The 27,505-nt window shown below is 44.9% G+C and overlaps 9 protein-coding genes and 1 long non-coding RNA gene across 19 annotated transcripts; 6 read left to right on the top strand and 4 right to left on the bottom strand.

Annotated features, from left to right (window-relative positions):
* Positions 1-85: 85 nt before the first annotated feature.
* On the top strand, positions 86-3,067 carry LOC136342194 (UPF0585 protein CG18661). Of its 2 annotated transcripts, XM_066287759.1 has the most exons (4): positions 86-242; positions 2,281-2,533; positions 2,581-2,733; positions 2,783-3,067. In XM_066287759.1, the coding sequence occupies exons 2-4, from the start codon at positions 2,288-2,290 to the stop codon at positions 3,011-3,013; spliced, it is 630 nt and encodes a 209-aa protein (XP_066143856.1). In that variant the 5' UTR covers positions 86-242; positions 2,281-2,287; the 3' UTR covers positions 3,014-3,067. The 2 variants fall into 2 exon arrangements, with proteins under 2 accessions (XP_066143856.1, XP_066143855.1); XM_066287758.1 differs by lacking the exon at positions 86-242 and having other exon boundaries at positions 2,288-2,533; positions 2,587-2,733.
* Positions 249-1,967, top strand: LOC136342183 (dnaJ homolog subfamily C member 21). The gene has a single exon (XM_066287746.1). It carries the CDS (start codon positions 343-345, stop codon positions 1,870-1,872), a length of 1,530 nt encoding a protein of 509 aa, XP_066143843.1. The 5' UTR covers positions 249-342; the 3' UTR covers positions 1,873-1,967.
* LOC136342193 (LHFPL tetraspan subfamily member 2a protein) lies at positions 2,002-4,562 on the bottom strand. 2 transcript variants are annotated; one of them, XR_010732608.1, is made up of 8 exons: positions 4,420-4,562; positions 4,161-4,211; positions 3,832-4,103; positions 3,601-3,711; positions 3,450-3,548; positions 3,062-3,227; positions 2,278-2,336; positions 2,002-2,212 (listed from the first exon to the last, which is right to left on the bottom strand). XR_010732608.1 is itself a non-coding variant. In XM_066287757.1 (7 exons), the coding sequence occupies exons 2-6, from the start codon at positions 4,184-4,186 to the stop codon at positions 3,070-3,072; spliced, it is 666 nt and encodes a 221-aa protein (XP_066143854.1). In that variant the 5' UTR covers positions 4,187-4,211; positions 4,420-4,562; the 3' UTR covers positions 2,002-2,336; positions 3,062-3,069. The 2 variants fall into 2 exon arrangements, 1 of the variants encoding a protein (XP_066143854.1); XM_066287757.1 differs by having other exon boundaries at positions 2,002-2,336.
* On the top strand, positions 4,306-5,244 carry LOC136342197 (putative gamma-glutamylcyclotransferase CG2811). Of its 3 annotated transcripts, XM_066287762.1 has the most exons (4): positions 4,307-4,432; positions 4,509-4,806; positions 4,858-5,104; positions 5,190-5,244. In XM_066287762.1, exons 2-4 carry the CDS (start codon positions 4,563-4,565, stop codon positions 5,227-5,229), a joined length of 531 nt encoding a protein of 176 aa, XP_066143859.1. In that variant the 5' UTR covers positions 4,307-4,432; positions 4,509-4,562; the 3' UTR covers positions 5,230-5,244. The 3 variants fall into 3 exon arrangements, with proteins under 3 accessions (XP_066143860.1, XP_066143859.1, XP_066143858.1); XM_066287763.1 differs by having other exon boundaries at positions 4,306-4,432; positions 4,607-4,806; positions 4,858-5,244; XM_066287761.1 differs by having other exon boundaries at positions 4,858-5,244.
* On the bottom strand, positions 5,240-8,669 carry LOC136342200 (uncharacterized). Its single transcript, XR_010732609.1, has 2 exons — positions 5,471-8,669; positions 5,240-5,417 (listed from the first exon to the last, which is right to left on the bottom strand). It is a non-coding gene; the product is annotated as an uncharacterized lncRNA (long non-coding RNA).
* Positions 8,670-8,732: 63 nt separating this feature from the next.
* LOC136342175 (uro-adherence factor A-like) lies at positions 8,733-15,405 on the top strand. Of its 6 annotated transcripts, none has more exons than XM_066287729.1 (13): positions 8,733-9,024; positions 9,336-9,550; positions 9,598-9,924; positions 10,054-10,190; positions 10,508-10,651; positions 10,859-11,003; positions 11,072-11,092; positions 11,170-11,270; positions 12,114-12,287; positions 12,340-12,478; positions 12,809-12,965; positions 13,019-14,942; positions 14,991-15,405. In XM_066287729.1, exons 2-13 carry the CDS (start codon positions 9,352-9,354, stop codon positions 15,135-15,137), a joined length of 3,615 nt encoding a protein of 1,204 aa, XP_066143826.1. In that variant the 5' UTR covers positions 8,733-9,024; positions 9,336-9,351; the 3' UTR covers positions 15,138-15,405. The 6 variants fall into 6 exon arrangements, with proteins under 6 accessions (XP_066143826.1, XP_066143829.1, XP_066143828.1 ...); XM_066287728.1 differs by lacking the exon at positions 11,170-11,270 and adding an exon at positions 11,516-11,616 and having other exon boundaries at positions 8,734-9,024; XM_066287732.1 differs by lacking the exons at positions 9,598-9,924; positions 11,170-11,270 and adding an exon at positions 11,516-11,616.
* A 229-nt stretch (positions 15,406-15,634) lies between these two features.
* On the top strand, positions 15,635-18,758 carry LOC136342182 (DNA helicase MCM8-like). The gene is made up of 9 exons (XM_066287745.1): positions 15,635-15,841; positions 15,904-16,263; positions 16,314-16,555; positions 16,609-16,863; positions 16,919-17,132; positions 17,215-17,588; positions 17,640-17,758; positions 17,822-18,200; positions 18,251-18,758. Exons 1-9 carry the CDS (start codon positions 15,784-15,786, stop codon positions 18,452-18,454), a joined length of 2,205 nt encoding a protein of 734 aa, XP_066143842.1. The 5' UTR covers positions 15,635-15,783; the 3' UTR covers positions 18,455-18,758.
* LOC136342027 (zinc finger MYND domain-containing protein 10-like) lies at positions 18,479-20,189 on the bottom strand. Its single transcript, XM_066287459.1, has 7 exons — positions 20,104-20,189; positions 19,946-20,054; positions 19,519-19,901; positions 19,294-19,462; positions 19,093-19,242; positions 18,716-18,906; positions 18,479-18,662 (listed from the first exon to the last, which is right to left on the bottom strand). Exons 1-7 carry the CDS (start codon positions 20,187-20,189, stop codon positions 18,479-18,481), a joined length of 1,272 nt encoding a protein of 423 aa, XP_066143556.1.
* Positions 20,190-20,451: 262 nt separating this feature from the next.
* Fen1 (flap endonuclease 1) lies at positions 20,452-22,052 on the bottom strand. The gene is made up of 5 exons (XM_066287748.1): positions 21,857-22,052; positions 21,380-21,795; positions 21,157-21,324; positions 20,888-21,106; positions 20,452-20,834 (listed from the first exon to the last, which is right to left on the bottom strand). Exons 1-5 carry the CDS (start codon positions 22,050-22,052, stop codon positions 20,592-20,594), a joined length of 1,242 nt encoding a protein of 413 aa, XP_066143845.1. The 3' UTR covers positions 20,452-20,591.
* Positions 22,053-22,566: 514 nt separating this feature from the next.
* On the top strand, positions 22,567-27,203 carry Cul1 (cullin 1). The gene is made up of 14 exons (XM_066287744.1): positions 22,567-22,728; positions 22,976-23,146; positions 23,623-23,812; positions 23,868-24,341; positions 24,555-25,112; positions 25,320-25,376; positions 25,443-25,635; positions 25,812-25,891; positions 25,948-26,066; positions 26,122-26,242; positions 26,298-26,398; positions 26,455-26,593; positions 26,651-26,731; positions 26,785-27,203. Exons 2-14 carry the CDS (start codon positions 23,010-23,012, stop codon positions 26,863-26,865), a joined length of 2,331 nt encoding a protein of 776 aa, XP_066143841.1. The 5' UTR covers positions 22,567-22,728; positions 22,976-23,009; the 3' UTR covers positions 26,866-27,203.
* The last annotated feature ends 302 nt before the right edge of the window (positions 27,204-27,505 follow it).

Genomic DNA, 27,505 nt, shown 5'->3' with positions numbered 1-27,505 from the left:
ATTAAGAAAAATCGATATACGTGGTGCATCGATCCCCTGAGCCAGAAATTAATTATCAGTTTGGCAACCACGACGAGATTATAAGGGCAAGCCGATTGTACACGAAGGTGCGCGAGCGAAGACAGGGGAGCGATCACTTTAACTATATTCCTCTCCTCTTTCAATCAATACCGTATAATAGAGAGAGGCAGTAGGACTGTGGCGCCTCACAAAATTCTTACCACTTCTGGAGCTATCTTAGGGTGAGTAGTTTTTAGCCTAAGACGTCTTGACGTGGTGTTCAGCGGCAGTAGCTGTTTCGCTTTCTCTTGCGGTTCTCATAAACCACGTGTTGAATAAACCATGAAGTGCCATTACGAAATATTGGAAGTGCCCCACAATGCGGACGACGCAGAAATCAAAGCAGCCTACAGACGCCTGGCCCTGCAGTGGCACCCCGATAAAAATCCTGACGACCCGAATCAAGCCAAACTGCAGTTTCAACAAATGCAGCAGGCCTATGAAGTGCTCAGTGACAAGCAGGAAAGAGCATGGTATGATAACCATCGGGAACAGATCCTCCGAGGCAACCAGTCAGACTTCAAAGACGAGAGCCTGAATGTGTTTCCATATTTCACCACCTCCTGCTTTAAGGGCTTCTCTGATAATCCACAAGGCTTCTACAGCGTGTATCGATCAGTGTTCGAGCAAATCGTCCAGGAAGATCAAAAATTCATGAAGGACGAAGAAAAGCTTAGTGAGGTGCCCTCATTTGGCCAATCCAACACTGATTACGAGGCAGTTAAAGCATTTTATAACCATTGGATGAGCTACAGCACTAAGAAGACCTACTCCTGGGTAGAACCTTATAACATCCTAGAGGGCAAAGGAGACAGACGGTTGTCTAAACTCATAGAAAAAGAAAACAAAAAAGCGAGGCTCAAAGCCCGAAAAGAACGAAACGAGGAGGTGCGTAATCTGGTTACTTTTGTTCGCAAACGTGATGAGCGTGTCAAGAGCTTCTGCAAAGAACTTGAAGCAAAAACCATGGAGAACCGGAAGAAGCAGGCTAAACTGAGCAAGCAAAGAAGACTGGAACAGCAGCAAATGCACGCCAATGAAACGCAGCCCGAGTGGCTTAAATTCGAAAACCTCAAAGCTGAATTGGAGGATATTGAAAGGCTTGTGACCATGGAGTTTGGACATTCAGATAACGAGGAAGAGTATAATGAGAACATTAGCTTGTATTGTACCGCATGTACTAAGATATTCAAAAACCCTAAGGCCTTTGAGAACCATGAAGTTAGTAGAAAACACCGCGACAACGTGGTAAAATTAAGAGCAGCAATGGCTAAAGATGACCTTGAGGCTAATTTGACCAAGGAGCTTGAAGAGGTTGATTTAGATAATTCGAAATGCAGCAGTCGACTTCAGTCTAGTGAGGAATCAACGGAAGGCATAAGTGAAAGTGAGGAAGTTTGTGGGTTTACGACAAGTGAAGTCAAGACCAAGAAAAAGAAGAAACAAAGACAAAAGATCCTATCTTCAGGCAGTGATGTTGAGCTAGAAGTATTTTCTAAACTAGTAGATGATGAAGATAGGAATTTTGGTGATGTGAAGAAGAACAAAAAGAAGACTCACAAGAGGGTCAAACCAAAATTAGTTGTTGAGCCAGTAGAGGAACCTGTTGAGGAGCCATACGATGGACCTCCACCACCTCCAGTTGTAAAAGTTTACAGGCGAGGAAAATATCCCTTGTTACATGACCTTGGCCATTACTGTTTCCTTTGCAACATCAATTGTCCCTCCAGAAACAAACTGTTTGAACACTTCAAGAAGTTGGACCATTCTGTGTACTTCCGCAAGAAAGTTGTGAAGAGTGGTAGTGTTTAGAAGTTTTTTTTGAACTCTTATATTTCCTGTGTGTGATTTATGTATATATTTTTGTGTATATAAACCTTTAGCCAAATAGAGTAAGTTCATCGATAGCGGAGCGTTTCTTTTTAGAAAACCAGCCATAAGTAATACAAACACGACATTTACTTGGCATAATAATATACATTAAAAAGCTATTAAAAAATGTGTCTTTTTAATATTACAATAGTGTATGAATAGTCAAAAAATTCGTAAAAAATTGCAAAATTCTATTAAAGCTTAACAAGGCACGGCTTTACATACCTTCAGCATAGTGCCAACAAAAGGAATCATTATTTGGCTCATATGGCTTTGGCACCTTCACCACAATATCAAGAAAAATTATCATTATTTGGCTTAATAGTGCACACTCTTAAAACTTACAAGCGTACTCATGGGGGACCTCTTCCGCAAAGCCCATCGCACCATCAGTTATCCGGCCGCTGAAAAAAACAAGACATTCATCTTGGATGTGCTTCTTAAGTACATTCAAAAAAGCGTAAGCACCAAATTGCTTGAAATCGCCTCAGGCACTGGACAACACGCTGCTTACTTCGCCTTGAAGCTCCCCAACGTTACCATACAGCCCAGTGAACTCGATTTAGAGCTGATGGAGAGCATTCGAGGCTATGCCGAGCAAGTAGGTAATACATATGAGGCTTGAGTTTCCTTTATTTTGAATATTAGGTTAAGTGCGGGAATTTGAAAGAGCCTGTGAGGATCGACGTGGACCAGGGCCCTTGGCCCATCGAGAAGGATTTCGATTATCTCTTGAACGTCAACATGTTCCATGTAGCGCCCTATTCGAGTGCTGTGGCTTTTTTCAAATATGGCAGTCAGGTACATGTGAGATCCGGCAGTCCCATTTTTTATTGTATTTTATTTATAGGTTCTTAAAAATGGGGCCCTAATATTCACTTATGGACCCTATGCAAATGAAGGAGTGCTCCAGCCTCAATCAAACATTAACTTTGACCAAGGCTTGAGAAAACAGAACCCAAAATGGGGAATTCGGGACATCAGGGACTTAAAAAAGGATGCTTTGATACATGGAATTTCGTTAAGGCACATTCATGAGTTGCCTGCCAACAACAAGTGTCTGGTGTGGCAGAAGGACTAATTTTGTAGTCAGATTAAATACTTCCAATCAATAAAAAAAAATGCTTACAGTTGAGTTTAAGACAAGCAAATCAGCCTTTGTCCCTCATAGATCTTGTCCTGGACTTTGTCACTGCTGGTGGACTTTTCTGCGGGCATAGACAAGTAGGAACAAACGAAGGTCAGTGCAGTGCCGCCGGCTCCCATATACAGTCCCGGTCCTAGAGCGCAGTCCCCTGGAAAAAGGGGGCGAAACCCCGCAAATATTCACATTCGCGCCATTTTAGTTTTGAAATTTGTTAAGAGACGCAGGGGTTTGGTGAAAGCGACGTTGCCGCAGCAGCCGGTGATCATTAAAAAAAAAACTGGCAAGAGGCGGTACTACCTCGAGGCCCACTTAAGGTTTTTTTTTTAATGATCACCTATAAGTATTGGAACTTCGTAGTAATTAGACACACCAAGGTAGAAAGGCGAAGAATCTTTGCCGCACAGTTCTCGCACTGTGCGAGATCCCCAGGCCATGGGATACAACATCATTGCCAAAATTAGGAAAATGCCTGCAAAAACGACCGTCCTAATAACCGCAATTCTGCCACGAACTTCCGTCACCTGCGACACACTGAGCGACACCAGAGACTATGAAAATGCTCTTCTTGAACACACTTTGCTGGCAGCAGCTCAGGATGCTGCTACTCCCAGTTATGGACAGCAGAAACAATCCTAAAACAAAACGAGATCGCTAAAAAACGAAACCCGACAACGTTGCACAGGAGAAAGCCAATCAACCCAACAACGTTGACACTGTTGTCAGGTCAGCGTGAAAATAACGTCTTTTTGTACCTAGCGTCAGGAACACCGAGGTGGCCTTCCAAGGGCCTGGATACATCGGAGATCTGGCAAAAGGCCCCACTGAATCCATTGCCGCGCACACGTGCTGGTCCCACCAAATGGGCCTGCTGCATTTTGAATACAGCCCCAAACTTGGCGTGTACTTCACTGTGTGATTGCTGAACGTGGCCAATTGGGGGGCTGCCGAGATCCAGCTGGGGCTTAGTATGGCGTAGAGCGCCATTAAATTGCACACCAGGTTTAGTAGCATCCAAACTATGCTTCTGCGATATTTATATGTGTATATCAAAAGTTATTTTGAGGGTCGTAAGTCGAGTTACCTGGCAGTCACTATTACGTAGCCCATTTCAGTCGCGATAACTATTCTTCGCCTGAAAACGAATGAAAATCTCACTGATAAATTTGTGATTAGTCCGGAACCAAACGTGAGAACAACTACTGATTGCGGTTAACACTGAACCTCACAAACAAAAGAGAGTCGAAAGTCCTTCAGTCGGCAGCTCCGACACTTACTGTTTGGTGCTGAAGAGCTCCGTTGGCGTTAATCGCTAAATTTTGTAAGATCGCGGAATTACTTACCTCCTCTTCAGCGGTAAGCACGCCCACTTATCCCATTTATAATTAATTAAAAATCGCTCCAGCCGTTTTGTTCATATTCGCGATCGTAGGAGTGACGTTTCACTGGGTGACGTCAGAGAACAACAGACCTTAGGGGGGCTGTCATGGCAACTGCCACAGGACCGTACTCAGTTTACTCCTCTTGCAGGCGCACGCGATTCGACATGTCCGAAGCATTTTACAAGGTTTTTGTCTACGGTACCCTCAAGAGGGGGGAGCCCAACCACCACTGGTTTTCGAACAGCAAAGGGGGCCATCACAAGTTCCTCTACAACGCCAGGACTAAGGACAAGTACCCCCTGGTCATCGCCACCGCTTATAACATTCCATTCCTGTTGCACCGGCCAGGTTAGTGCAGACCGGCTGGCCCTCGTTGCCACATTCGTGAAATTGTTGCAGGGCTGGGGAATCGGGTGCAAGGGGAGGTTTACGAGGTTGATCTGAAAGTGCTCGAAGACCTGGATGTGCTGGAGGAACACCCCGATTATTACGTTCGGGAGCAATACGAGGTTGAACGCAGCAACGCGGCTGAAACTGAAAAAGTGTGGATCTACATGATAAAAACCTTCAATCAAGCACTTCTAGAGCGGCCCTTCTTGGAGAGCTATAGCAGCTCGGGGCCTCACGGCCTGAAGTACGTCTCCAGGTACTTTAGAAATCCGTCCAATGACTACAAACAAGAGATAAAGCCCTGCGAAGGGTAGCTATAGCTCCCTCCTTTTTTGTTGCAGTGAAAACTCGACCTTGGAGGACTTAAATGAGGAGAAATAAAGCGTCTTAGTTTAAGCCGAAATATTTAATTTAAGACCATTTCAGAGTTAACTAAACAAGGCTATTTCGTGTTGCGGCCCGCATCTCTCGAATGCTGGTACTCATAGTTGTTGGGGTTGCACTGGTTGCTGTGGTTGTCCAGGTTGGCTTGAACAGCAGGGGCGGACGCCTTGCACGTATTGCTTTCCCTGTAATCCTCGACAAATTACTCCCCAGGCTACAGTACCAAAAGCAGACTTACCAGTTGTCGGGGCGCCCCGCAGACGGGTCTCTGCACGTGTAATACGCGGCGTTATTGGGGTTCAGCTGGTTAGAGTGGTTGTCCAGATTTTTCTGATTTGCAGACATTTTGCCAAGAGTCAAACACACAAATTTCTCAACGAACGGTTCAAACGGAATAAGAGTGCTGCGAAAAATCTCTGTGTTTTTATATCTTATTCGGCCAGGGAAGTCCGCAATTATCGGGGAAATTTCATTTCATGTCGATTTCGCAAACACTGTTGCTACACCATCATTAATCGACGTTACGTGAGAAGGTCGCTTTGATAAGACGAGTGTGCAATTGAGTGCCACATAGACCAAATTCCATTTGGAAATGGAGATATTACACGTAAACCATTACTGCATAGAAAGGCTCGTTCCTATCTCTGCAATCCCATAAATTCACCGCAGAATGCTTGTTTGGCTCTTACATGGCGCTAGTCGTGATAAACACGCAGATGTACGGGTCATTGCAAGAAAGCAATCATCAAAAATACTCTTATCAGTGATTCAAGCAGTAATTTTATGAATATTAGCAGGAATTTTACGACTTGAAGGTCCAGAACACAGCCAAGAGTGTTCTAGAAACATGCGGGCGTGAAGTGGCCCAGTTTAAAGCGCGACGAAAAGGGGTAAACCCACAAGTACGTGGCCGGAAGGGGTTCTTTCCTGAATTCACTTAAGAGTCGTTTGAGAGGTGACTGCGTCCTCTTCGCGACAATGGTAGGGACTAAAAAGGGCGTTTTTCCTTTCGTTTTAAATGCTTCAAAATGCCTAATTTTTTGCTCGTTAAACGTCATCGAGTCCAGGTTTAACTATCTTCAGTTTGAGACAGGGACATCGAGTCTCTTATTCCATGTGTCCCGCTTTTAAGTCGGCAAAAATGCTATTGATTCTTGTAGAAATGGTAGCTCGAGTTGGCACGCTCCCCTAGATGGCGGCAATGGGTCTACACGTGGCCGCACGAGAACACCCGGTTGAAGTTGATTTAGGTAATTCCCCGAACCTCTATGTTTCACCTCGAACCGCCCTGAACCTCTCGCAATCCGAAAGTGACATAAGGGCCTGGAAGTATCCTGCGACGAACATGACCTAGTGCTTTGCCACGTTAAATATCTCTTTGGACAAAATCTTCTAGCGTGAACGAATCACTGATGCTCTGCGGCACGGAAACCCGCCAGTCTCGCCCTTCGCTGGGCATACGTAATTAATAAATTTTATTAACAGTTAAAGCACTTCGCGAGGACACAGCAATTCGTGAAGACGAAGCAGCAAAAACCTTCATCTTGTCGCAGTCACGTTGCTAGTGTTCTTCCGCTTTATCTCATATTCCAAGGCTCCCGCGGCATTTACTTTGGGCTTTCTAGTACTTCATCGAGAAAACAAACACCATCAAAAATCCTCATTTGCCTATCACTGGTGTGCTTGACTATATATGGACTACGAAAAACATTAATTCAATAAGAGTGGCTTATCGATCTTGGATCAATAAAAAATTCCGAGAAATCGAAATAACCGTTGGCTCGAAAGGCGAGCGGTATTGCAAAACCTGGGAAGCACCGGAAGGTGCAAAAATGGCACGGCGCGACACACGAAGGTTACGTGTGTCGAAGTATTACGTGGTGTGTGCTTCCCACGGCGCAGATCTCCAAATATAAATTCGCTGCAGACCAACGAAGATGAACAAGGACAACAGGGCAAATCAGAAGAACCCCAACCACCACCAATCCAAGTCGAATAGCTGGAACAGTAGTGGTAAGTGTACTATACTAGCTTTATGCATAAAAAAAATCTAGTTTTGGGCATGTTTCAGACTCGAACAAGAAGGCGCCGATGACCAAGGCGGAACAGGACTTCAGGTCTCAGCAGAGGAACCCCAATAATGAGCAGTTCTACAAGAGCCGGGGCTACCAATGAGAGCACCCTTCAAAACCGTCTTAGATGCATCAACCAAGCTTTAAGTGATCTAGAAACATACAAAACATTCCCTTTACCGAGTCATTGCCATCATGGGTAGACTATTTATTTCAGTTACTTAATTATTTTTATATTATCATTTATGTACTTGTTTCGTAGTTAATTTTGTCCAAGTTCGAATATACATCACTTTCAACGTATCTACATTAGTTGATTTATCGATAACTGTCCCAGCTGGTCAGCGTTTTCGGCCAAAAGGGATATTATCCACTGTTGTGCCCACCTCGAGTGATTTGTTGAAGCCAAATCTTAATGCAAATTACTAGTTGTCGCCGAAATGAGGGCGCAATGCAGCCCCGTGAACCTAATTTTAATCCGTATTTAGAAGGCCTGCAATGCCTTTTTTAGGGGCGTTTAACTAAGCGGGTGCATAGTTTTAATAGATGTAGAGACACTTGAACCAGGGCAATCAAAGGGCGTTGCTATTGGTGGTTTGGGGGTTGTCTGGGGCGCTCGATTGGCGAATTTCAAAGTAGATTGGGTTTGTGCAGAAGAATTCTAATAGAATCATTCTTCTATTAAAGGATTGAAGTAAACGGAGGCGAATGAAAACGTAACCTCACATTCAAGAGACTGAATGGTTAGAATTTGCAGCTTAGATCGGAGTAGAGTGAGGTTAATAAATATGATGTTCTCTCTTTTCGGCGCATATGATTAAACTGTAACGGACATTGAGTTGATTCACGGCAAGTTTCCTTAAAACCACACCGATGGCGCTACTGTTGGTTTATCTATCGCGTAAGTCCTGCTACAAGGGACGATCAATACATCGAATTAACTGCAATAAAGGACATTAGCTCTGGGATATTTTTTCCAGCGAACATTTTGGCGGGTGGCACGAAGGCATGTCTTTTTTGGGACAATATGCTGCAGGCCGCAATAATGCTGAAGACGCGACTACTACGTGCTATCGGTCTTTGATACTAATTAAGTGGTCCCCGTATATTGGACAACATGCTTCCTCGATCTGACGCGATGTTGCCACGAGGTGGGGAACTTCGACGCTAGTCAAAAATTTATGCCTTAATAGCAAAAAAGTGAAAAATATGAGTTTGTTTCGGTGTGATATTATGCCGCAAGACTTTCACTAACGTTTCTGAAAGTGCTTCACATTCGCTTTGATAATTTTGCAAGCACCACTCGGCAACGCCGCGTCTAGTGCTGAATTGCCGTCTTGGAAGTCGCAAACCGACACGCGCCGAAGCAAATAAATCGTTATTTCGGTCGTCGCGACGCGTCTCTCGACTCTTCCAGCTGCCAGTGTCGTTTCTCGCGAGTTCCCCGCGTTTTCACGCGGCCTTTCGACCGATTATTCGATTTCCATAATCGGAAAATTTCGAAATTTGGCCACGTTCGCACCGCTCGAGCGCTTGTTTTCTTGCAGAATGATCCACTAACGCGGAAAAACGGTGGTGGATAAGGAAAATCACCAGTGACCTGCGGTCAAATTCGTTGATGACTGTTTTGTTTGTCTGGGGCGCGGTGCCAAGAAATATTTGCCAAAGTGCAGTTTTGGTGATTCGCGAGCTTTTTGATGTGTAACATTTATTATTGCTGGTGAGTGTTCGAGGCGATGATCTTCGTTGAAAAATCGCACATTAATGGCCTCAAAGAGCACTATAAAGCGCGCGCACGGCCACGGGAGCACGGAGACCATGGAGCACTTTAGAGCTGCAATTTCACGTCTATTAGTAGCTCAAAGTGGACCTCTAATGCTCCAAATATACGAAGCGTCCAATTTAAAAATTGCGAGCAAAGAATCTTGAAGCGTTTCCAGCAATCAGTGTGCCTCCCCGGCATACAAATTTTCTTTGAATCCCTTGACACCCCCAATCTCCCGAAAAAAGCTAAATAACTCACCCTTCCAGAGACGAGTCGACCATAATGACGGACCGTCCAACCAACCAACACGAGACCACCGCGCGACTGCCCCAATGGTCCAACCAGGGCCTTGGTCCCAAGAGAACGATGCTGGTGATGGTGGTGGTGGTGGGCTGTTTCGCCGTACTCTGGCCCAAGATCTTCTACCCCATGCTGGTGGGCAACGCCAATTCGGGCATGCGCCCTGGTCCCGAAGACCGAGGTGAGCCCCCTTTCCGTGCTACCCACCTTCTCACATTTCCCACTTAGGCTGTTGCGACGTCATCTCTGAAATGGACGTGGACACCATTAAAATAATGTCGGAGCTATGCAGGTCCATTATAGATCGGGGGGGCAATAACGAACTGAAGGGCAAGGAAATTGTGGCCCAATGCCGGAAAGCTGTTTTGGAGACTTGCGGCATCGACATTTCGGCCGCGTTGCACGACCGCATTTCGTTAGGCCACAGCACCAAACAGATCTTGGAGGAGGTGCGCTCCCTTAACGGCACGATGTGCCTGCAGTACCATTTCGGGGTGTCTCCATGGAAGCTGGGGGTGGGGCATCGTGTCAACGCGAAGGCCTATCCGGCCAATAGTAAGCGATTACGCTTTGGGGTGGGCGTGCCTTCATTACAATGTGTGCGTGCCTCTAACTCTCTGTTATATGATTGGCTTTGTTAGCATACAAAGGGGCGTGGTTTGTAATGGTTGTTTCCGTGTGTAGGTATACGTCAGGAGAGACCCGCCTATATTCGACCGGGAGCGATGCACCCCGCCTTCAGGGAGCGCGGAAGGGCCATTCCGGAAACGGGGGAGGGTCTGCCCAGAAGGGCGGTACCACCCAAAATCGTGGAGGGCCGGGTAAGTTGAGCTATATCGAGAAAGTCCGGCAAAACATTGCGAAATCTTCCAGGTAGATGAATGTTTATTTTCGATTCTCCCTGTTGCGGTCTCTCTAGTCTATTTTTAGGCCATTAATTACGTCCCGGGAAGGCTATTTTTGACTATGCTGTTTTCGCTATGGCCCACGAAAATTCTTAAATTCTCATCGATGGTCAATTTGACGATTAAAATACTCCATATTTTTAGCCACACGGATGTGTGGATATCGTTTACAGTTTACATTCGTATATGCCGCCTTTGAAGCCGTATTTAAAAATCTAAACGTTGTTTTTCAGCCGGGCCCCATCCCAGGAATAAGACCCGCCATGGGTGGACAGGGCATTGTCCACCCGAAGCAACACACCCAGGGCCTCATCGGCATTCTCATGCCCATCTACACAATAATTATAGTAATCTTCTTCACATACACTTGCATTAGGGTAAAGCTATTTATGTGTACAGGCTATATATTCTATTCAAGACAGTGGCGTCTCTTTATTTAATGCCCGAAATGCGCATTTTTCAAAGTGGTAATTTCTTCAACGAGCCGAGAAAATCGCAGACAGACATGTTTGGCGCCACTGTAATGTATAGAACTGATACAGCCCCTTGTACCCTTTCCTTCCCCTATGGCCATGATCTTACAGCTCGCCTCCAAGAAGAAAACTGAAATGAGCTACGAAGGGGCGCCACTGTACCCCCCCTGTGACACCGACGACGATTTCCGCAAAGAAGTCTTCGACACGGGCAGGCCCTTCTTTGATCGGCCCTACAGGGACAACAGCAAAATCGGTAAGTTTGTTCCCTCCCTCGAGGCCTCGCCCAGTTACTAAGTTACGTCCCACTGCTGCTACGTAAAGGACACAGGGAAAGGGACGCAAGTAAGTGTTTGTCCTCCCTTGAAGTTGCCGGGGGAGGATATTTTGTAATGAAATCTTGTTTAAATTGTGCGCCGCAGGAGACGAGGAGCTGGACCAGCTGCGCAGGCGGCTGCGCGAGACCGAGCTCGCCATGGAGCGCATCGTCACACAGATGGACAAGGTCCCCCTGGCGGTACAGGTGCGCAAGCGCCCTCTTTATTATATCCGATTTCAACTAGATTAAACCGACGTGTATTGGGAACGACTCCTGGTGGACGGACTGCGAAACTGTCGCACGTCGCAGCGTCCTCACGAGTGTCAATTGGTTCCCAATATATAACTTAGAAGATTGCGCGCTTCTTAGTTCCCTCCCCCGGCACTGCTTAGATTAAAAACAAAAAATCCGCCCATTTGTGACGTCAAAATATTTGCTTGTCCTTATAGTCGTAAATGCGGTGGCCGCCCTCCTGGAGGAGGTCAATATCGAGATCGAGGCCCACAAGAATAAAACGCCCCCCGATCCCGCCTCCTCCAACACAGAACAGGTCTGGATATTTGTGGTGCATACTTGTCGAGCTGCTCTGGTATAGGCTACTATTTATCCTCCCCTCGTAACACCCCAAGTGTTTTGTTGATGTATGTTACGAGGGATTGTTAAAATTTTTGAGCATTAACCACTATTAGTGCTTCTCGTATGTTTGTGCTTAAAGGTGCATATTTTAGTTTTTCTCTTTTAGCTTTCGTAAGCTTCGCTTCATTGAATTTCCCCCGGTAGCTGCACAATATTAATCATCTAACGCTTGGTTCTCATTGATCCACCCTCGTACGGCCGGCGGTGTCGCCATCTAGGGGCGCGAGCTGTACTTACGTTCTGGCTGTCCGGAAATGAGGTCATTTTTTAAGCGAAAAAAATTCAATTTTTGACCGCCTCTATTTCGGGACACGGGATCATCTCGATATCTATTTTTGTCCATTTCTAACTAGTACAAAATCATGAATTTTAAGCGCCGAAATTGACGAAAAACCAACTAAAAATTTCCAGGAGAGGCTCAAGCCCAATGGGGCGCTTCCGAAAGACGAGGACCAAGGCTCGGTCACCGTATTGGGAATGGTTACGACAGCCAGTGCTGAGAGTGGTAAAAAGTGGTCCCGACCAGACTCTCCGGTCCTCCCACACATGCAGCAGACTCCCAAGGAACCTTCTCCTCCTCCTCAGGTAAGTGCCCCTCACCCTCCTCGCCCCAGCTTCAATGCTGTCATCACAACAGCAAATATTCTTGGACACACCTCTGCCGCCTCAATCTCAGATCCTGGTAGCAGAGCTGGAGGCTCAGAAAGATTCTGAGGATGACTGCCCAGTGGTGTTGGCAGGCAAAATGACCCTCAGTGTAATCAGCTTGGATTCTGGTAAGTACAAGCAGTAAGGGGCCCCATTTCAAAACTCCAGAATTTATTCTAGAATAAATGTTGTTATTGTGTATATACAGGATGTATCGATAATCTAATAAACGTGGTATATATTTGAGAATTTGCAGATTTTCTTTTTGGTTCACTAGGTATGTGACTTCCCAAGGTATGTTACTGAGTGTCCCCCTTAACTAATACTCGACTGTATATCAACTCCCTTGCTGATTGGATCCTTTGCTTTCAATCCCTGCAACACCCCAAGTCAGGGGCGTTTATTCTAGAACAGATTCACATGGCCCTTCCATGACCACTTTTAATCCACTTTTGCAGAGGACTCTTCAAGCTCGGGAAGGAGGGAGGACGAGGGGCGCAGGACCAGCAGCAGCAACGTTTCAGAGGAGTTCGAGAAAATCAACGCTGCCGACCTCGAGGAGCAGATTGACGACATCATTGAGCAGGGCGTCGCCGTGGCTGAAGACATTGAGGAGTGCGTTAGTTGCAGCTATTTAGGAGTTCATAGACTATTATTGTGAGTTGCAGACTCAGCCCTCTGGGGAGAACGCCCTTGGAAGGGGAGGAGGAAGACGTTATGCAGGAAATCAAGACGCAGCTAAAGCTGGAGGATGATTTTTTGAAAGTCTTGCGAGAGGAGGAGCTGCAGAGCGTGGTTAAAGAAGACTCTGCAAACCTGGAATTGGAGAATTTAATTAATATTCAGAAGCAACTGGAAAAGGCACTTTTTGAGGATTCTCCACCAAGTGTGGACCTTGAGAAGGGAGATGAAACTCTCCAGCGAGGGAAAGCACTCTTTGCGGAAACCTCCCATGAGCTGCAAGAGGAGCCAAAGGAGCCTGAGTCAGCATTTTCAGTAGTGGGTTTCGTTCCGGATTTATCGGGCGGCCAAGGGAGTAACGAAGAAGTCTCCAAGAGAATTGAAGAAACCTTTCAAAATATAGAAAGTGACGCTGTTTCGGGTAACGAAACGGAGCTGGAAAAGGCACTTTTTGAGGGAGTCTCCCATGAGCTGCAAGAGAAGCCAATGGAGCCTGACCCAGAAATTTCAGTGGGGGGTTTAGTTCCAGACTCGTTCGGTAACCAGGAAAGTAACGAACAAGTCTCCAGGATAGCTGCAGAAACATCTCAAAACAGAGAAAGTAACATTCTTTTGGGTAAAGAGAAGCAGCTGGGAAAGGCACTCTTTGAGGAAGCCTCTCATGAGCTGCAAGAAGAGGCAAAAGAGCCCGAACCGGAGACTTCTTTAGTCGGTTTAATTCCGGAATTACTGGGCAGTGGAAGAAACAATGAAGAAGCCCTGGAACTCGAGGCTGTTTTAGACATTCAGCAACAGTTAGAAAAGGCACTTTTCCGGACCTCTCAAGGAGGTATTGAAGAAGAGAAAAAGGTTCTCACAAAACGTTCTCCAGAAAAACTTGTGGAACAATCCGAACGAGGAAAATTACTCTTCGAAGAGGCGTCATCCCTTGGCCTGCCAGACGAGGCACAAAAGGCCGAGACCGAAAATTCAGCTACCGGATTAGTCCCAAGTTTGCCAGGCAGCGAGGAAGCCCCAGTTGAGGCATCAGGATTCGAAATATCAAAAGAAACTGCCCGTGAAACAGCAGATATTGATCAGGCCGACACACTAACAAAATTGGAACTTGGAAATGAATCTCTTTCTCAAGATGTTGCCGAAACTGCAACAGATTTGGCGGCCAATGAAGAAGCTGCAGCTGCATCTCCAGTAAGTCTATTACCCCTAGATCTTAACACTTTGTTGGACAATAAAAAGCAGCAAGAAAACCCGCTTGTGAGAGATTCTCCTGAAGCTGAAGATCCGAGAGCAGACATTCCCCTTGAAGCAGAGATCTCTGGAGATGAACGGCAAGAAACTCCTCTTAAAGAATCTCTTATTGAAAGTGATATCGAAGCCGAACTTGATGCTGCAGAGGAGGAGGTAAACGAGGAACCTTCCAGCTCTCGGCAAATCCCCCAAGTCGCTCAAAACGAACCTAACAATGAAGCTTCGCCTGCGTTTGACCTCCCACAAGAAGTGTTTCAGCCCTTGGTGCTGCGAGAACATCCTGAAGGCTCTCACGAAGAGTCCAATAAAGATGAGGCGACTGTTAGTCGATCTCCCATTAATTCAAGAATATATCGACTTGGGGAGCCTTCAGTTGAGCAGATTTTAAGCGCGGAATTGGGGAGAAATTCGGAGGAAACGAGCCAGGCCGATGCGCTCCTCCAAGACCAGTCAATTAGGACTGAAGAGGCGCCTTCCGAAGAGGAGGATGTTGACGGAGATTTGGATGTTGTGGAGCAAATAATTGAAGAAATCCATTACGAGACTGACGAAGAGGACTTGGACGATGATCAGGAGAGGGTGAACGGGGTGGGCACAAGCGAGGGCTCCTCTAGGAATGGGGCGGAGCCCAGCGAGACTGCAGCGGAAAACGACATTTCCGAGGCAAGTTTTACTGTTGATTATAATTCAGGTATTTAGTTTCTGTTATAGAATGAACTCGTGAACGACGATGATGAAGAGGACGAAGAGATAGAGGAGATCATTGAGTATGTGGACAACACTGACGAAGAGGGCGAGGAGATAATCGAAGTCAACGGAAACGAGAGGCACCTCAACAACGGCAACCACGCTCATTGAGCGGCGAAAATGGCTCAATGAGACCGGAGGGATTTAACATTAATTATTCATATTAAAACAAGTTCTCAAAATAGTTTCAGCTGCAAGACCGAGATGCCCCAGGGCTTGGGAGTTACATTTATTAGCAGTGTCAACCTTGGGTTACCTTTGTTGGGTTTACTTTAAGTAACAATTGTTATAATATCGAACAAAGCACCTTCTTTATTTCTTCGTTTATTGCACTAGTATGTCTTCTATGCATTGAATTAAATTACGGTTTTGTTCTAAAGGCGTTTTGTAAATTTCTCTGTTGGAATCCCCCTTAAGATTCGAATGAGGGCAAACTTGAATTTGCCGCCGTTTCACGATTTTCAGTTCTAAGTTCTAAGACTCGGACCCTCGTTCTCTTCCATCGTCACTAGCACATTGTTAGTGGGAAAGAGAGAGACGGAACAATAGTAGGAACAGTGTATTCTTGTTCTTGGTAAAACGCGATGATTGGCCATTTACGTGACGTCAAACGACCTCATTGGCCAATTCCTCGTGTAAAAAAAATCCTGTCGATCATGTCCTAACCTAACATAAAAATCGCAAATGGCGGCAACTAGTCAACAGATTGTAAATCATCGAATTTTTACCGCATTAATTTGTTCCTTCTACAGAAAACATGCAAAATGACCCCCCGCAGAGGCTTTGTGGCATCGACAACTACTTCTTTCGCCCGAGTAAACTAGCCTGTTAATACAACTTTCAGCCTGTAGCAGTAAATGCAATTGCCCCGTTTTAGAGAACGCAGACCTGCAAAAAATCCATTCGAATGTGGCCAGCTTCCAGCGTTACTTAGCTCGGCATCCGGAGAAGTGCCCCCTGGCTCAAGTTGAAAAAGACCGGTTTATGTCTTTGAGCTACAAAGCTCTAATTCTTGACCAAGAATTCCTTACAAATTGGAGTAATTTTAAAGAAGACCTAGTTACAAATGCTGAGTTTACCCTCAACTGTCTCGGCCTCTCTGTATACGAGCACATCTGTTCTTGTCACAAACAAAAAAGTGAGGAATCCCAAACTAAAAAAGTTCCAGTAATTCGTGTTAGAATCTTCGACTTTGAGCCTCAGATCCTGCTTAAATACGTCAGCCCTACGAATTTAGGTAGGTGTCCACAATCCTGTAATGAAAACTTTTCATTTGCGCCCCATTAGGTAAGCTTGTGTCATTGAGAGGCACAGTAGTGAAAAGCAGCCCTGATAAAGTCATTTGCACTTATTTGGGATTTCACTGCCACTCATGTAACTCTGTTCAAGTGGCAAAGCAGTCTAATGGGAATTTCACCCCCATGACTGTGTGCCCCTCTTGCTCAACTAAAGGCCGCTTTGAGGTTGCTTATAACTCGTCTCTAACAAAGACAATTGAATGGCAGAGTGTGGTTTTGCAAGAAATTGAGGTAGGACTTGTGAAAGAGTTGTTGATTTAAATTAATGATTTGTGATACTGAAGTGTGACACAGCAAAGATTCCTCAAACATTAGAATGTGAGCTTACAGAGGATCTGGTCAAGTCCTGCCCTCCTGGGGATGATGTCACTGTAACTGGGATTGTAAGGGTGATAGACCCAAATGATAACAAGGGCAAAAACAAGCAGAATGCCCTATTTCAGTTGTATCTCCAAGTCGTAGCAGTTTTTAATAATAAAAGCGAAACTTCTGGCAGAAAAGACGATTTTTTTACTCCTGAGGACTATGAAGCTATCAAAGTAGACCCTCTTGAAGTCATTTTTATTGCCATTTAACCGTGTTTATGTTGAACAGCTAGTGCATTCGCAGCCTGATTTGTTTGGCTACCTCACCCACTCCTTATGCCCCACCATTTATGGGAATGAATTAGTCAAAGCTGGGTTACTTTTGGGACTTTTTCGAGGCGCCAAATCATCAAGCAGATCAGAGTCGCACATTCTCATGGTGGGAGACCCAGGGTTGGGGAAAAGTCAGATGTTAAAGAGCTGTGCGAATGTTTCACCCAGAGGTGCGTGATACGTGATTTTTTCAGATATTTCACGCTCGGAAGCACTAGATTTAAAAACCCCCCTTATAAAACCCTTCTTTAGGGGTCTACGTGTGCGGAAATTCCAGCACAAATTCGGGCCTCACCGTGACCATGACTCGTGAAAGTGGGGGGGAATACTCATTCGAAGCGGGGGCCCTGATGGTAGCAGACAGAGGTTGCTGCTGCATTGACGAATTCGACAAAATGCCCACGCAACACGCATGCCTTTTAGAGGCCATGGAACAGCAAAGCATCAGCATAGCGAAGGCGGGCATGGTGTGCTCCTTGCCTACTCGGCCCACCATTTTGGTAGCTGCCAATCCCGTCGGGGGGCACTACAACAAGGACAAGACTGTAGCCGAAAATTTGAAGATGGGCTCTCCGATGCTTTCCCGGTTTGATTTGATTTTCATCTTGCTGGATCAGCCCAATGAGGTTTGATTTCGTTTGTGCAATTTTTTGCTGATGACAAAAGGGGGTTTCCAGCACTTGGACAAACGCCTTTCCAGACACATTCTCACTGTGCACTCATCGAAGAGGCGCAGGCTTGCAGCTAACACGTCGAAAGATCCAGAGGAGGAACCGCAAGTTATTCAAAGTCTCAGGCAAGCTTTAGTTCAGGAATGAAATCTGTCGGATTTAAAATTTCAAATTACATCCCCAATTAGAGAGCGCTTAAGCCATGAGAAAAATCGCGACTGTCTCCCTCACAAGACGCTGCGCAAGTACCTTGCATACGCCCAGAAATACGTAAATCCTATACTGTCCCCTGAGGCCAAATCTGCAGCAAAAAACTTCTACGTCTCCCTCAGAAGACAATTTGCGACGGAAGACTGTACTCCTGTAACGGCAAGGCAGCTCCTGTCCCTAATCCGCCTCATACAAGCGAGAGCCAAGACCGAACTACGCGAGGAGGCCTCGGAACAGGACGCTAAAGACGTCATTGAGATTATGAGACACAGTTTGCTGGAGGTCTTCACTGATGAGACGGGAATGCTGGACACCACCAGGTCACAGCTGGGCTCAGGAATGAGCTACAAGAATCAGGTTTGTCTCGAGATTCATGACCTGCAATTGATTACTCAGAGATTACGCAGGTAGGAAAGCTGCTGGACGTCCTTCAGAGGAGGTCTGAAGTTGAGGTAAAGAGCGTGTTCACTCTGCAAGAGATTAGGCAAGCGGCGGAAACCATCGGCATTCTAAAGAGCAAGTTCAACAATGCACTGCAGTCTTTGAATATACAGGGGTTTCTGTTAAGTAAAGGTGGGAACACTTATCAGTTAAACTCGGCATATTTATAGATTATTGTAATTTCGAAATAAACGTCAGTGAACTTGGCAACAACGTTTGTGGTCGGGCCAATGCGCGACTTGACACGCCCTAGAGCAGTACCACGTACCTTTGCACTGCGAGCAGCGTTGAATGGCGCCGTTGCCGCATTGGGCGCACGGTCCGCCGTCCTTGCTCTCGAACTGCTCGAGTAAATCCGTGTTGTAGGCCTCGTTGAGCCTGAAAACAAATTAACAAGGTCGAACAAATTTTATTCATAGGTGAAAACGTACTTCTTCGCGGCCTCCTTAAGAGTCTCGTTATCGTCAGTGAATATCTGACTCAGTTGTTTTTCCGCGATTTTCTTCCATTTACCTCCGCACTCTCTCAAAATATTCTCCTTGATTTCCAAGACACTTTCGAGCAGAAAAAGCTTGGGCGGAGAGGCAAATTCTTCCATAAAGGACATTCTGCACAGCCATTGCTAAGATAACGCCATGAAATTAACCATAACCAACGCTCGGAATTTGAAACCAGAACTACTACACGAGAGAAAAACGTTATAGAAAAATTCCTTTTGCAACAGCGAAAATGGATAAACAGGTGGACGAAATCCCTAATTCAAACTCTGCCATTTCGGTGATTTCTGAAAATTGCCTCCAACACCCACCTTGAGCTCCATTAAAGGGACCATCTGGTCCAGTAAACTTGGCGTTACCATAGGGAGCAGCCTCACTAGTTGATTGCGTCTGCTCTTAGTTATAGGGTAGTGACGGGCGCACTCGGGGCCCAATAACATGTAGTGCAACGTCAGCCACACCTACAACTCCTCCATTTACAGTTCTGGGGCTCGTTTAATTCCAGAACCAACCTGAGCTTCCACTTGCCCCAACTGCTCTCCATCCCAGTCCTTCCATTTGTCCGCTACATATTGCTGACTGTGATCGCTGCTCACCCATGGGCGCTCCAGTAACACTTCCGTTAAAAGCACTGGTAAGTCGTGGGTGGTGTACATGCGAGAGCACACTGCCATCGGCAGCCTTTAAAATTAGCTCTTTATTTCATTATTATTTTTCCAGATATTTCGCTGCATTACTTATCCAAGTTTTCAGCTAAATATCTCAAGATTGAAAGGCAGCGAATTCCCGTACTGAAAGTGAGCACATCTCTTTGCCGTGTTAACTCCTGCTGAGCACTTTCTTCGTTACGTGTCGGCTTCTTCTGGGGTTTATTACTCAAAAGCTGCGAAACAACGCCACAGGCGTAATCCAATAAGTCCACCGCAGAGTCTCCTAGGGCTTCACAGCAGCTTGAATGGTACATGACCAGCTCCAGGAGAGATATGCAGACGCCTTCGTGGTATAGAATTGAGTAAGCTATGAAGGTACTCTTGGGGGCTGGCTCCAGTTTCAGCAATTTGGGCAAAACCTGGTACTTCCAGATATTCACCAAAATGGCTTCATGCACTAGTATTGGGGCCTGTTTCCGTTACTCTCGAGTAAAAATAAGTTGCATGAAGGTACCTTTCTGAAAGAGACTAAAGTTTCCTTTACGTGTTCGTCCTTGATGCAGGCTGCTTCCACTACGGCTTCTTGGTTCAATTTCTGTAACCGGTTGTGCCAGTTGAGCCACCTGGAAATCACATGGGATTATAGGGCTAAAGGGAAAACGGGGGGATTACTGGTCTGAGCCCAGTTGCTTCATGGTTTGAGGCGTCATGGTGTCGATGAAGAGTTCGATCTCGCTGGGCATTAGTACACTTTCCATTTTAAGTTTTAAGACGATATGAGAAGTATCGATATAATTTGTGGAAGTGATTGCTATGGCAACCAACGTTGGGTTTGGTCATTTTTTGTTCAAAGGGTTCGAGTGGGAAATTTAAAATTTTAAGAGTGAAATGGTTACAAGTGGCAAATGTTTATCTTTATTGATTTGGGAGGTATTTTCCCTTTTCTATGCTGCATACTTTCATTTCCTTATGGTCAATAATTGAATTCGCCATTACGTCAGGAATCAAATTAAAAATCGATTGCAATAAACGCTTTATTTCAAAGATAAAGACACCTAATCAGCCATTTATTGATTATTAAATTAGAAAGACATTTTTCTCTTAATAAAAAACATTGAAAAATAAAAAATACCGAGATTTTCTAGCGCAAATTACGCCTCCTATTTGGGCCTGCCCCTTCCACCCTTCCCCCTCTTGTTTGGAGTGTTTTTCTTATCATCCACCTTCCTCTTAGCAGGGGTGGACCCCAGCACGGTAAAAAACCCATCTAATCGAGCCTGAGTGCTTGTACCGCGCGCCTTCTGTAATTTCTTTATGCCATTGCGCACACGGTCCTCACTGAACTGCCGATGTCCGCACAGGAACTTTACCACCCCTTCTTCATCCGGATCGCTCCATTTCAGCTAAAGAATCTTCTGTTATCTCCAAAAAGCCACTCCAATTACAACGAATCTACCTCAATTGACTCTGGATCAGCAACCTCTGGGTTGATGAACAAATCACGGGCACCTTGGTAGGTCCAGCCCTCCGGAGAAGGGTATTTGGTTTGATCAATAGCCTCCAAAATGTTTTCAATCGTTTTATGTTTCTTTATAAGTTCAATCGCCTTTTTTTGGCCGATTCCGCGAATTGTGTCAGTATAGTCACAGCCCATTAATATGCAGAAGTCTGTAAACTACCAAAACATTGTCATTTAAGTCCCTTAAAACACTGGTTACAAACTACCTCCTCTTGAGTGAGATTCAAGCCCTCAAGTACAGCTTTAAGATGTATCTCCTGAATGGGCATTTTTCGAGCCTCGCTGAAAGTCAAGTGGCGCAGCACTATGTTCGAGCCAAAAGTAAGGGCGTCCATATCTTCAGTAGCAGTGGCAAATATTTTACCGGCCTTAACCTTGAACCAAAACACAAACATAGTTCCAAATATAGTGCTTCCTTAATATAAATACCATGGCAGCACACTGAGCTTCAGCTTCACAAGGAGCCTCAATATAAGGCACCCCCATCAATTTCAACAGCTCTTTTGCCTCATCGGAGTGATGTTTGGTGACTTTCACAAGCCTTCTGTTGTATTTATCAACCTCAGCCTGATCCCCAGCCTCCACAGCCTTATCCAAAGCCTTTTGGGCCTCAGCTCTGCGTTCCATGCGCTTGTTCAGTTCTCCCCCTTTCATTTCGGGGGGTTTGCCATCGAAAACATACACGGGTTTAATCCCATTTTCGAGCAGTCTGATGGTTCGATAGAAAGTTCCCACTAAGTGCGAAGTCGTCTCACCATCTACAGTGGTGAGTTGGGCCCCGTCTGAGCGCACAGCTATAAGGAATTGGTACAAAGACATTGAGGCGTCTATGGCTATCTTGCGGCCTAAAAAAAAGGCGATTTACGGGTGAATTTGATGCCGAAATTTGGGTAACAGGGAATTTACCAAAATAGGCTTTTATCTCTGTTTCTTTGATGCATTGCGGGGCCACGTCGGCAAGGAATTTAGCCAAGTTAAGAATTCCCATAGAGGAACGCGTCCGATTGTGAAAAGTATTGGAAAATAGCGTGAAAACGCGGTTTCGAGACGTGTTTAAGGGATTTGTTGACAACGGGACTGGCGCCAAAGTTTTTCTTTTCATTGACAGATGACGGCACTGCAGTGTATGGAGTTTTGATTGTTCGTCGGGCGGTGTTTTAACTGAAAGTTATTGTCAAGTCCTAAAATTGCCGCGGTGGTAGGTATTAAGATTTGATTTTTTTAAAAGCAATATGACCTTTAAGAATCAAAATTTCTGTGATAAATTCAATAAAGGAGAGACAAAAAATCAACTGCAGAGCTTATAGAAAGAAGTCCATATTATCTCCTGAACAAGGTTCGAAATCTAGACAACCCGTTAACATTAGGTAACGTGTAAAATTTCTTACGATGCGATTATAATTTTCATCATTGTTCCGTCGACACGGTCCTAACCTACCAATAAAATAGCCGTTTCTTAAGAGCCTCGAGCTTTCCGGGCTAATTCTCGTTAAATTGCCTTCAAATTTGGATCCTGACCGACCTTATTCCTAACCTAACTTCCTGTTAATTCAGCCCTAAAAGGACTTAATCTTTGACGTTGACAGGGGCGTGCGCCGAGGCACCCGAGACGTCAAATCATCCAAACTAAAGCTGTCAACTTGTCGCGATACCCAATATAGAGAAATAAATAAAATCCCTTTGGTTTTTCCGTAATTATTTTGCAAATTTCGAGTTTCTCCTGTTCCCCATTTACTTGTAAATAGTGCGCAAATCTTTGTTATGTTATAGAACAATTGGTAAGTGCCCCGGCTCCACCATTGGCAACGCCAAAAAAGAAAGTAGTTCCTCTTTCCAAACAAAAGGTGCATAAAATGTCTATTAAAATATCACACAAAGCGCACCAATTTCACCGTTTTAATTATCTACAACCCCTAATCACCCTTCAAAGCACGTAAGGAATCGTCGCAAACTGCCCCAATGGCTTTGCAAACCTGTAACCTTAGGCCCCCTAAAAAGCCCTAGACCAAAGAGCCCCCCTTGCAGGTCTTCACAAACTCTGCACGCGGAATCAGTGGCGATGTCCAATAAGAACTCAATCAACTCTGTGAACAACGCCGGCGGACTGAAATCGGTTATCGACTTGGACCAAATATGGGGCGACTTGAACAGTGGTATAAAGCAGGTTTACAACCGAGAAAGCATGTCCAAGAAACGGTAAGCACCCTTGTGATGACACTCTGTCTGAAACACAGCATTGGTTCTTTTGGAATGTTGAAAAATGTGTTTCTTCTTGTAAAAGTAATGGAGTGACAGATGAGGTAAGTGGGACTGTTTGGCCGAGTCAAAACCTTTGATGTAATACAAGTTTTATGGGTCTGGGGTATATGTAAAAGCGGCATTCATATATATATGTGTAAAAAGGGTTTTTGTAAAGTAAATCTGGGCAATGAAGGGGTTGAAGCAGTTTTTAAGTGCCAATGCTGTTAAAATATCATCACACACATTTTTTTATGTTAAACTCATAAATACACATGTGAGTTTAAGGAAATATTCATTGAGCACTAGATTGGGCGAGTAACCAAGCGGTGTTGATTGACAAAGATCAAAACTTTTTTAAAAACTCGCCAAACCTCAACCAATCTTATGGAACAAACAGTTTACAAATAATTAAACTTATCACAATTATGCAGATATATGGAGCTGTACACTCATGTGTATAACTACTGCACCTCGGTTCACCAGCAAAATAATGGTAGAGGCGGCTCTAACTCCACTAAAAGCAAGAAAAGTCAGGTGAGTGGGGGTGCGCAGCTGGTCGGCATGGAACTCTACAAGAGGCTCAAGGAGTTCCTGAAAAACTACCTCATCAGATTATTAGAAGTAAATACTGCACCCTTACATTACCATTTGCCTGATTCGGTTTCTCTTTAAATAGGATGGAATTCATCGAATGGACGAGGACGTTTTAAAGTTCTACACGGTCCAATGGGAGGATTACCAATTCTGCAGCAAAGTGCTTGATGGGGTGTGTGCCTACCTAAACCGTCATTGGGTGAAAAGGGAGTGTGAAGAGGGACGCAAGCACATCTATGAGATCTATCAGTTGGCCTTGGTTACATGGAGAGACAACTTGTTCAAGCAACTGAACAAGGCAGTCACCAATGCAGTGTTGAAGTTAATTGAGAAGGAGAGAAATGGGGAGACTATAAACACTCGTTTGGTGTCAGGGGTGATCAATTGCTATGTGGAGCTGGGGCTCAATGAGGAGGAGCCAGGGGCCAAGGGGCCTAATCTTAGTGTCTACAAGGAGAGTTTTGAAAATGTGTTCTTAGAGGACACAGAAAGGTTTTATACTCGTGAGAGCACGGTGTTTCTGGCCGAAAATCCCGTCACTGAATATATGAAGCGGGTAAGTTTGGCTTGAGGAGGAGGATATTTAGGACACTGATTTGCTCGTTTGATGCCTCCTTTAAAATTTTAATCTAACACAATTTTGACAACTTGGTGAATGTTAAATTCACAATTTTAGTAAATTGTCGTGTTTTCATTGGCTTCGCCATTCCGTCAGAGTTCATACTCTTTGTGGTTCTGTCCTTTGCCCTTTCGATGAATGCGATTTTAGGCGGAGCAACGATTGATGGAGGAGCAGCGTAGAGTGCAGATGTACCTGCACGAGACTACTAGTGAACGTCTCGCAAAAACCTGCGAACGCGTGCTCATTCAGAAACATCTGGAGTTGCTCCATTCGGAATTCAAACAACTGCTCGATGCCGACAAAGACGATGATCTGGGGCGCATGTATAGCCTTGTGGCGCGTATACCCGACGGTCTGGGGGAGCTGCGAGGACTTCTCGAACAACACATTGCGACTCAAGGCCTGGCCGCCATAGAAAAATGCGGAGAAATCGCTCATAACGACCCGAAAGTCTACGTCAATACTATCTTGGAAGTGCACAGGAAGTACAACGCGCTGGTTCTTGTCGCCTTTGGGAATGATAGCGGCTTCGTGGCCGCGTTGGACAAGGCCTGTGGCCGATTCATCAACGCCAATGCAGTCACCAAGTCGGCGAATTCCTCGAGCAGGTCACCCGAGTTGCTCGCCAAATACTGCGATCTGCTGCTGAAGAAGAGTAACAAAAATGCAGAAGAGACGGAGCTTGAGGACACTCTAAATCAAGTCGTAAGTATGTTTTTTCCATTACTAACACTTTTTTTCAGTTCATGTTTCGTATTTGCCAAATTGCGAAGACTTCGAAAAATAGTTTATTAATTTCGAGTATCTTTAGGGAAAATGATTGTGTTGACTGTGCGCCATACACGTGTTCTCCGTTAAAAGAAAATCCAAGTTAAATGTTATGGGTCTTTACCTCCGTTTTCCTCATTTCAGATGGTGGTCTTCAAGTACATCGAAGACAAGGACGTGTTCCAGAAGTTCTACAGTAAGGTTTGTAGGATCAGCACGAAAGAGATGCTTGAATGTAGTTTTTGTATAATTCATTTCGGTGTTCAGATGCTCGCCAAGCGGCTGGTGCAGCATATGTCGGCCAGCGACGATGCCGAAGCCTCGATGATCTCGAAATTGAAGCAGGCTTGTGGGTTCGAATACACTTCGAAGCTGCAACGCATGTTTCAAGACATTGGAGTCTCTAAGGACCTCAACGAACAGTTTAGGAACCACATGGCAAATTCAAATGAATCTTTAGGTAGGGAAGGTCTCAATGATGTTTCATTTTTGTCGACGATACAAACTTAATGTTGTTTAGCTTTCTTCCATTCGGTCTTTTTTCTTTTTAATTCCGAAAAAGTGTCATTTTTGTTTCCTTTCGTGCAGAACTTGATTTTTTTTAAATTTAAAATTAAAGGAGACCTTAAATTTCAGGTATAGATTTTAGTATCCAAGTGCTGTCGTCCGGGTCGTGGCCCTTCCAGCAGTCTGTCACGTTTAGCTTGCCTTCCGAAGTAAGTATGCCGTTCCTGACAAAATGACGAAGCTTAACCTGTGTGTATTTGTGCAGTTGGAACGTAGCGTAAGTAGGTTTACAAATTTCTACGCCAGCCAGCACTCTGGTCGGAAGCTGAATTGGCTGTACAACATGTCCAAAGGCGAACTTAACACAAATTGTTTTAAAAATAGGTGCGTCCCCGTCGAGTGTTCTCGAACTTTCCTCGGAATTTTTTGTTGCTTTCAGGTATACGTTACAGGCTAGCACCTTTCAAATGGCTGTGCTGCTGCAGTTCAACGTGGCCGACACGTGGAACTTGGCTCAACTGGAAGAAAACACACAAATCAAGCAGGATTTCCTAATACAAGTACGTACCTTTTCACCCTTTCGTTAATTCTTAATTGAAATGAATGAATCTTTAGGTCATCCAAATCTTACTCAAAGCCAAACTACTCAGCTGCGATGACGACGAGAACGACGTGAACGCAAACTCGGCCGTTTCTCTTAATGTAGGCTTTAAAAAGTACGGTAATATGTGCAATTTTCCACGCGTTTGTTCTAATGTGTGTCCGTGCACAGCAAAAAACTGCGCGTCAACATCAACATCCCCATGAAAACGGAGCTCAAAATGGAGCAGGAGACTACGCACAAACACATAGAGGAAGACAGGAAACTTCTCATTCAGGCCGCTATAGTTAGGATTATGAAAATGCGCAAGGTACGGCTCCTTTTCCTCGTCTCCAAGTGAGTTGACTTCATCAACTGCCTGTTTTAGGTGCACCAACATCAGCAGTTAGTCGCGGAAGTATTGAATCAGCTTTCTTCGCGGTTCAAGCCTCGAGTGCAGATAATTAAGGTAGTTTGCTCTGTTTACTTTGGTACTTGGGCGTGGCAATGTGTTTGTTACAGAAATGTATAGATATTCTAATCGAGAAGGAATACTTAGAACGGACGGAGGGGCAAAAGGACGAGTACAAATATTTGGCATGATGGGACAAGCAGTCAGACCGCGCCTTAAGCTAATTGTTTATTATTTCGTTTTCTTTTGTGACTCTGATGTAACATTTTCTTCTTTGTTATCAAATTAAATCTTGTTTTTCTTCTCGGGAGGGGTCCTCTTTGTGTAGCTCGAAATTCGTTTCATTGTCGGCCCTGAGGGGCCTCTCTCGCGCAGAGGAAAATCCGAGACAGTCGACGAGTGAATAATAATTATTTGTGGTTTCGTGCAAAGGACAGTGATATACGTGAATGTATAATTGTAAATATTTAGGATTGTATTGAATATAAATATTTGAAAAATGCTATTTAATAAACGATTACACAAAAGATGGCGCTGGTTTTATTACCGGAATCTGTAGTTGCGTCACGTGGTGCGATTGATTCTCCGACCTTTCGGAAAAAGGTTCGTTCAATGGGCAGATATTATCGCGAAGTTTGGGCAGTTTTTGGGGATTCTGCAAAGGGCCTCGCATTTGTGGCAATTTTGAGGGGTCCTGCGAAGGGCTTTGCACAATTTCTGTCATCGTGACAGCCGTTGCAGCAAAAAGGGGAAAATGGACGTCATAGTCCGTCAAATTACGAAAACAGCACAACCTTAGCGACTATGACGTCCACTTTGCCAAAAATATTC

The sequence above is a fragment of the Euwallacea fornicatus genome, chromosome 11, assembly GCF_040115645.1.
Source record: "Euwallacea fornicatus isolate EFF26 chromosome 11, ASM4011564v1, whole genome shotgun sequence".
Lineage (NCBI taxonomy): Eukaryota > Metazoa > Arthropoda > Insecta > Coleoptera > Curculionidae > Euwallacea > Euwallacea fornicatus.
This window is presented reverse-complemented; position numbering and strand designations above follow the sequence as displayed.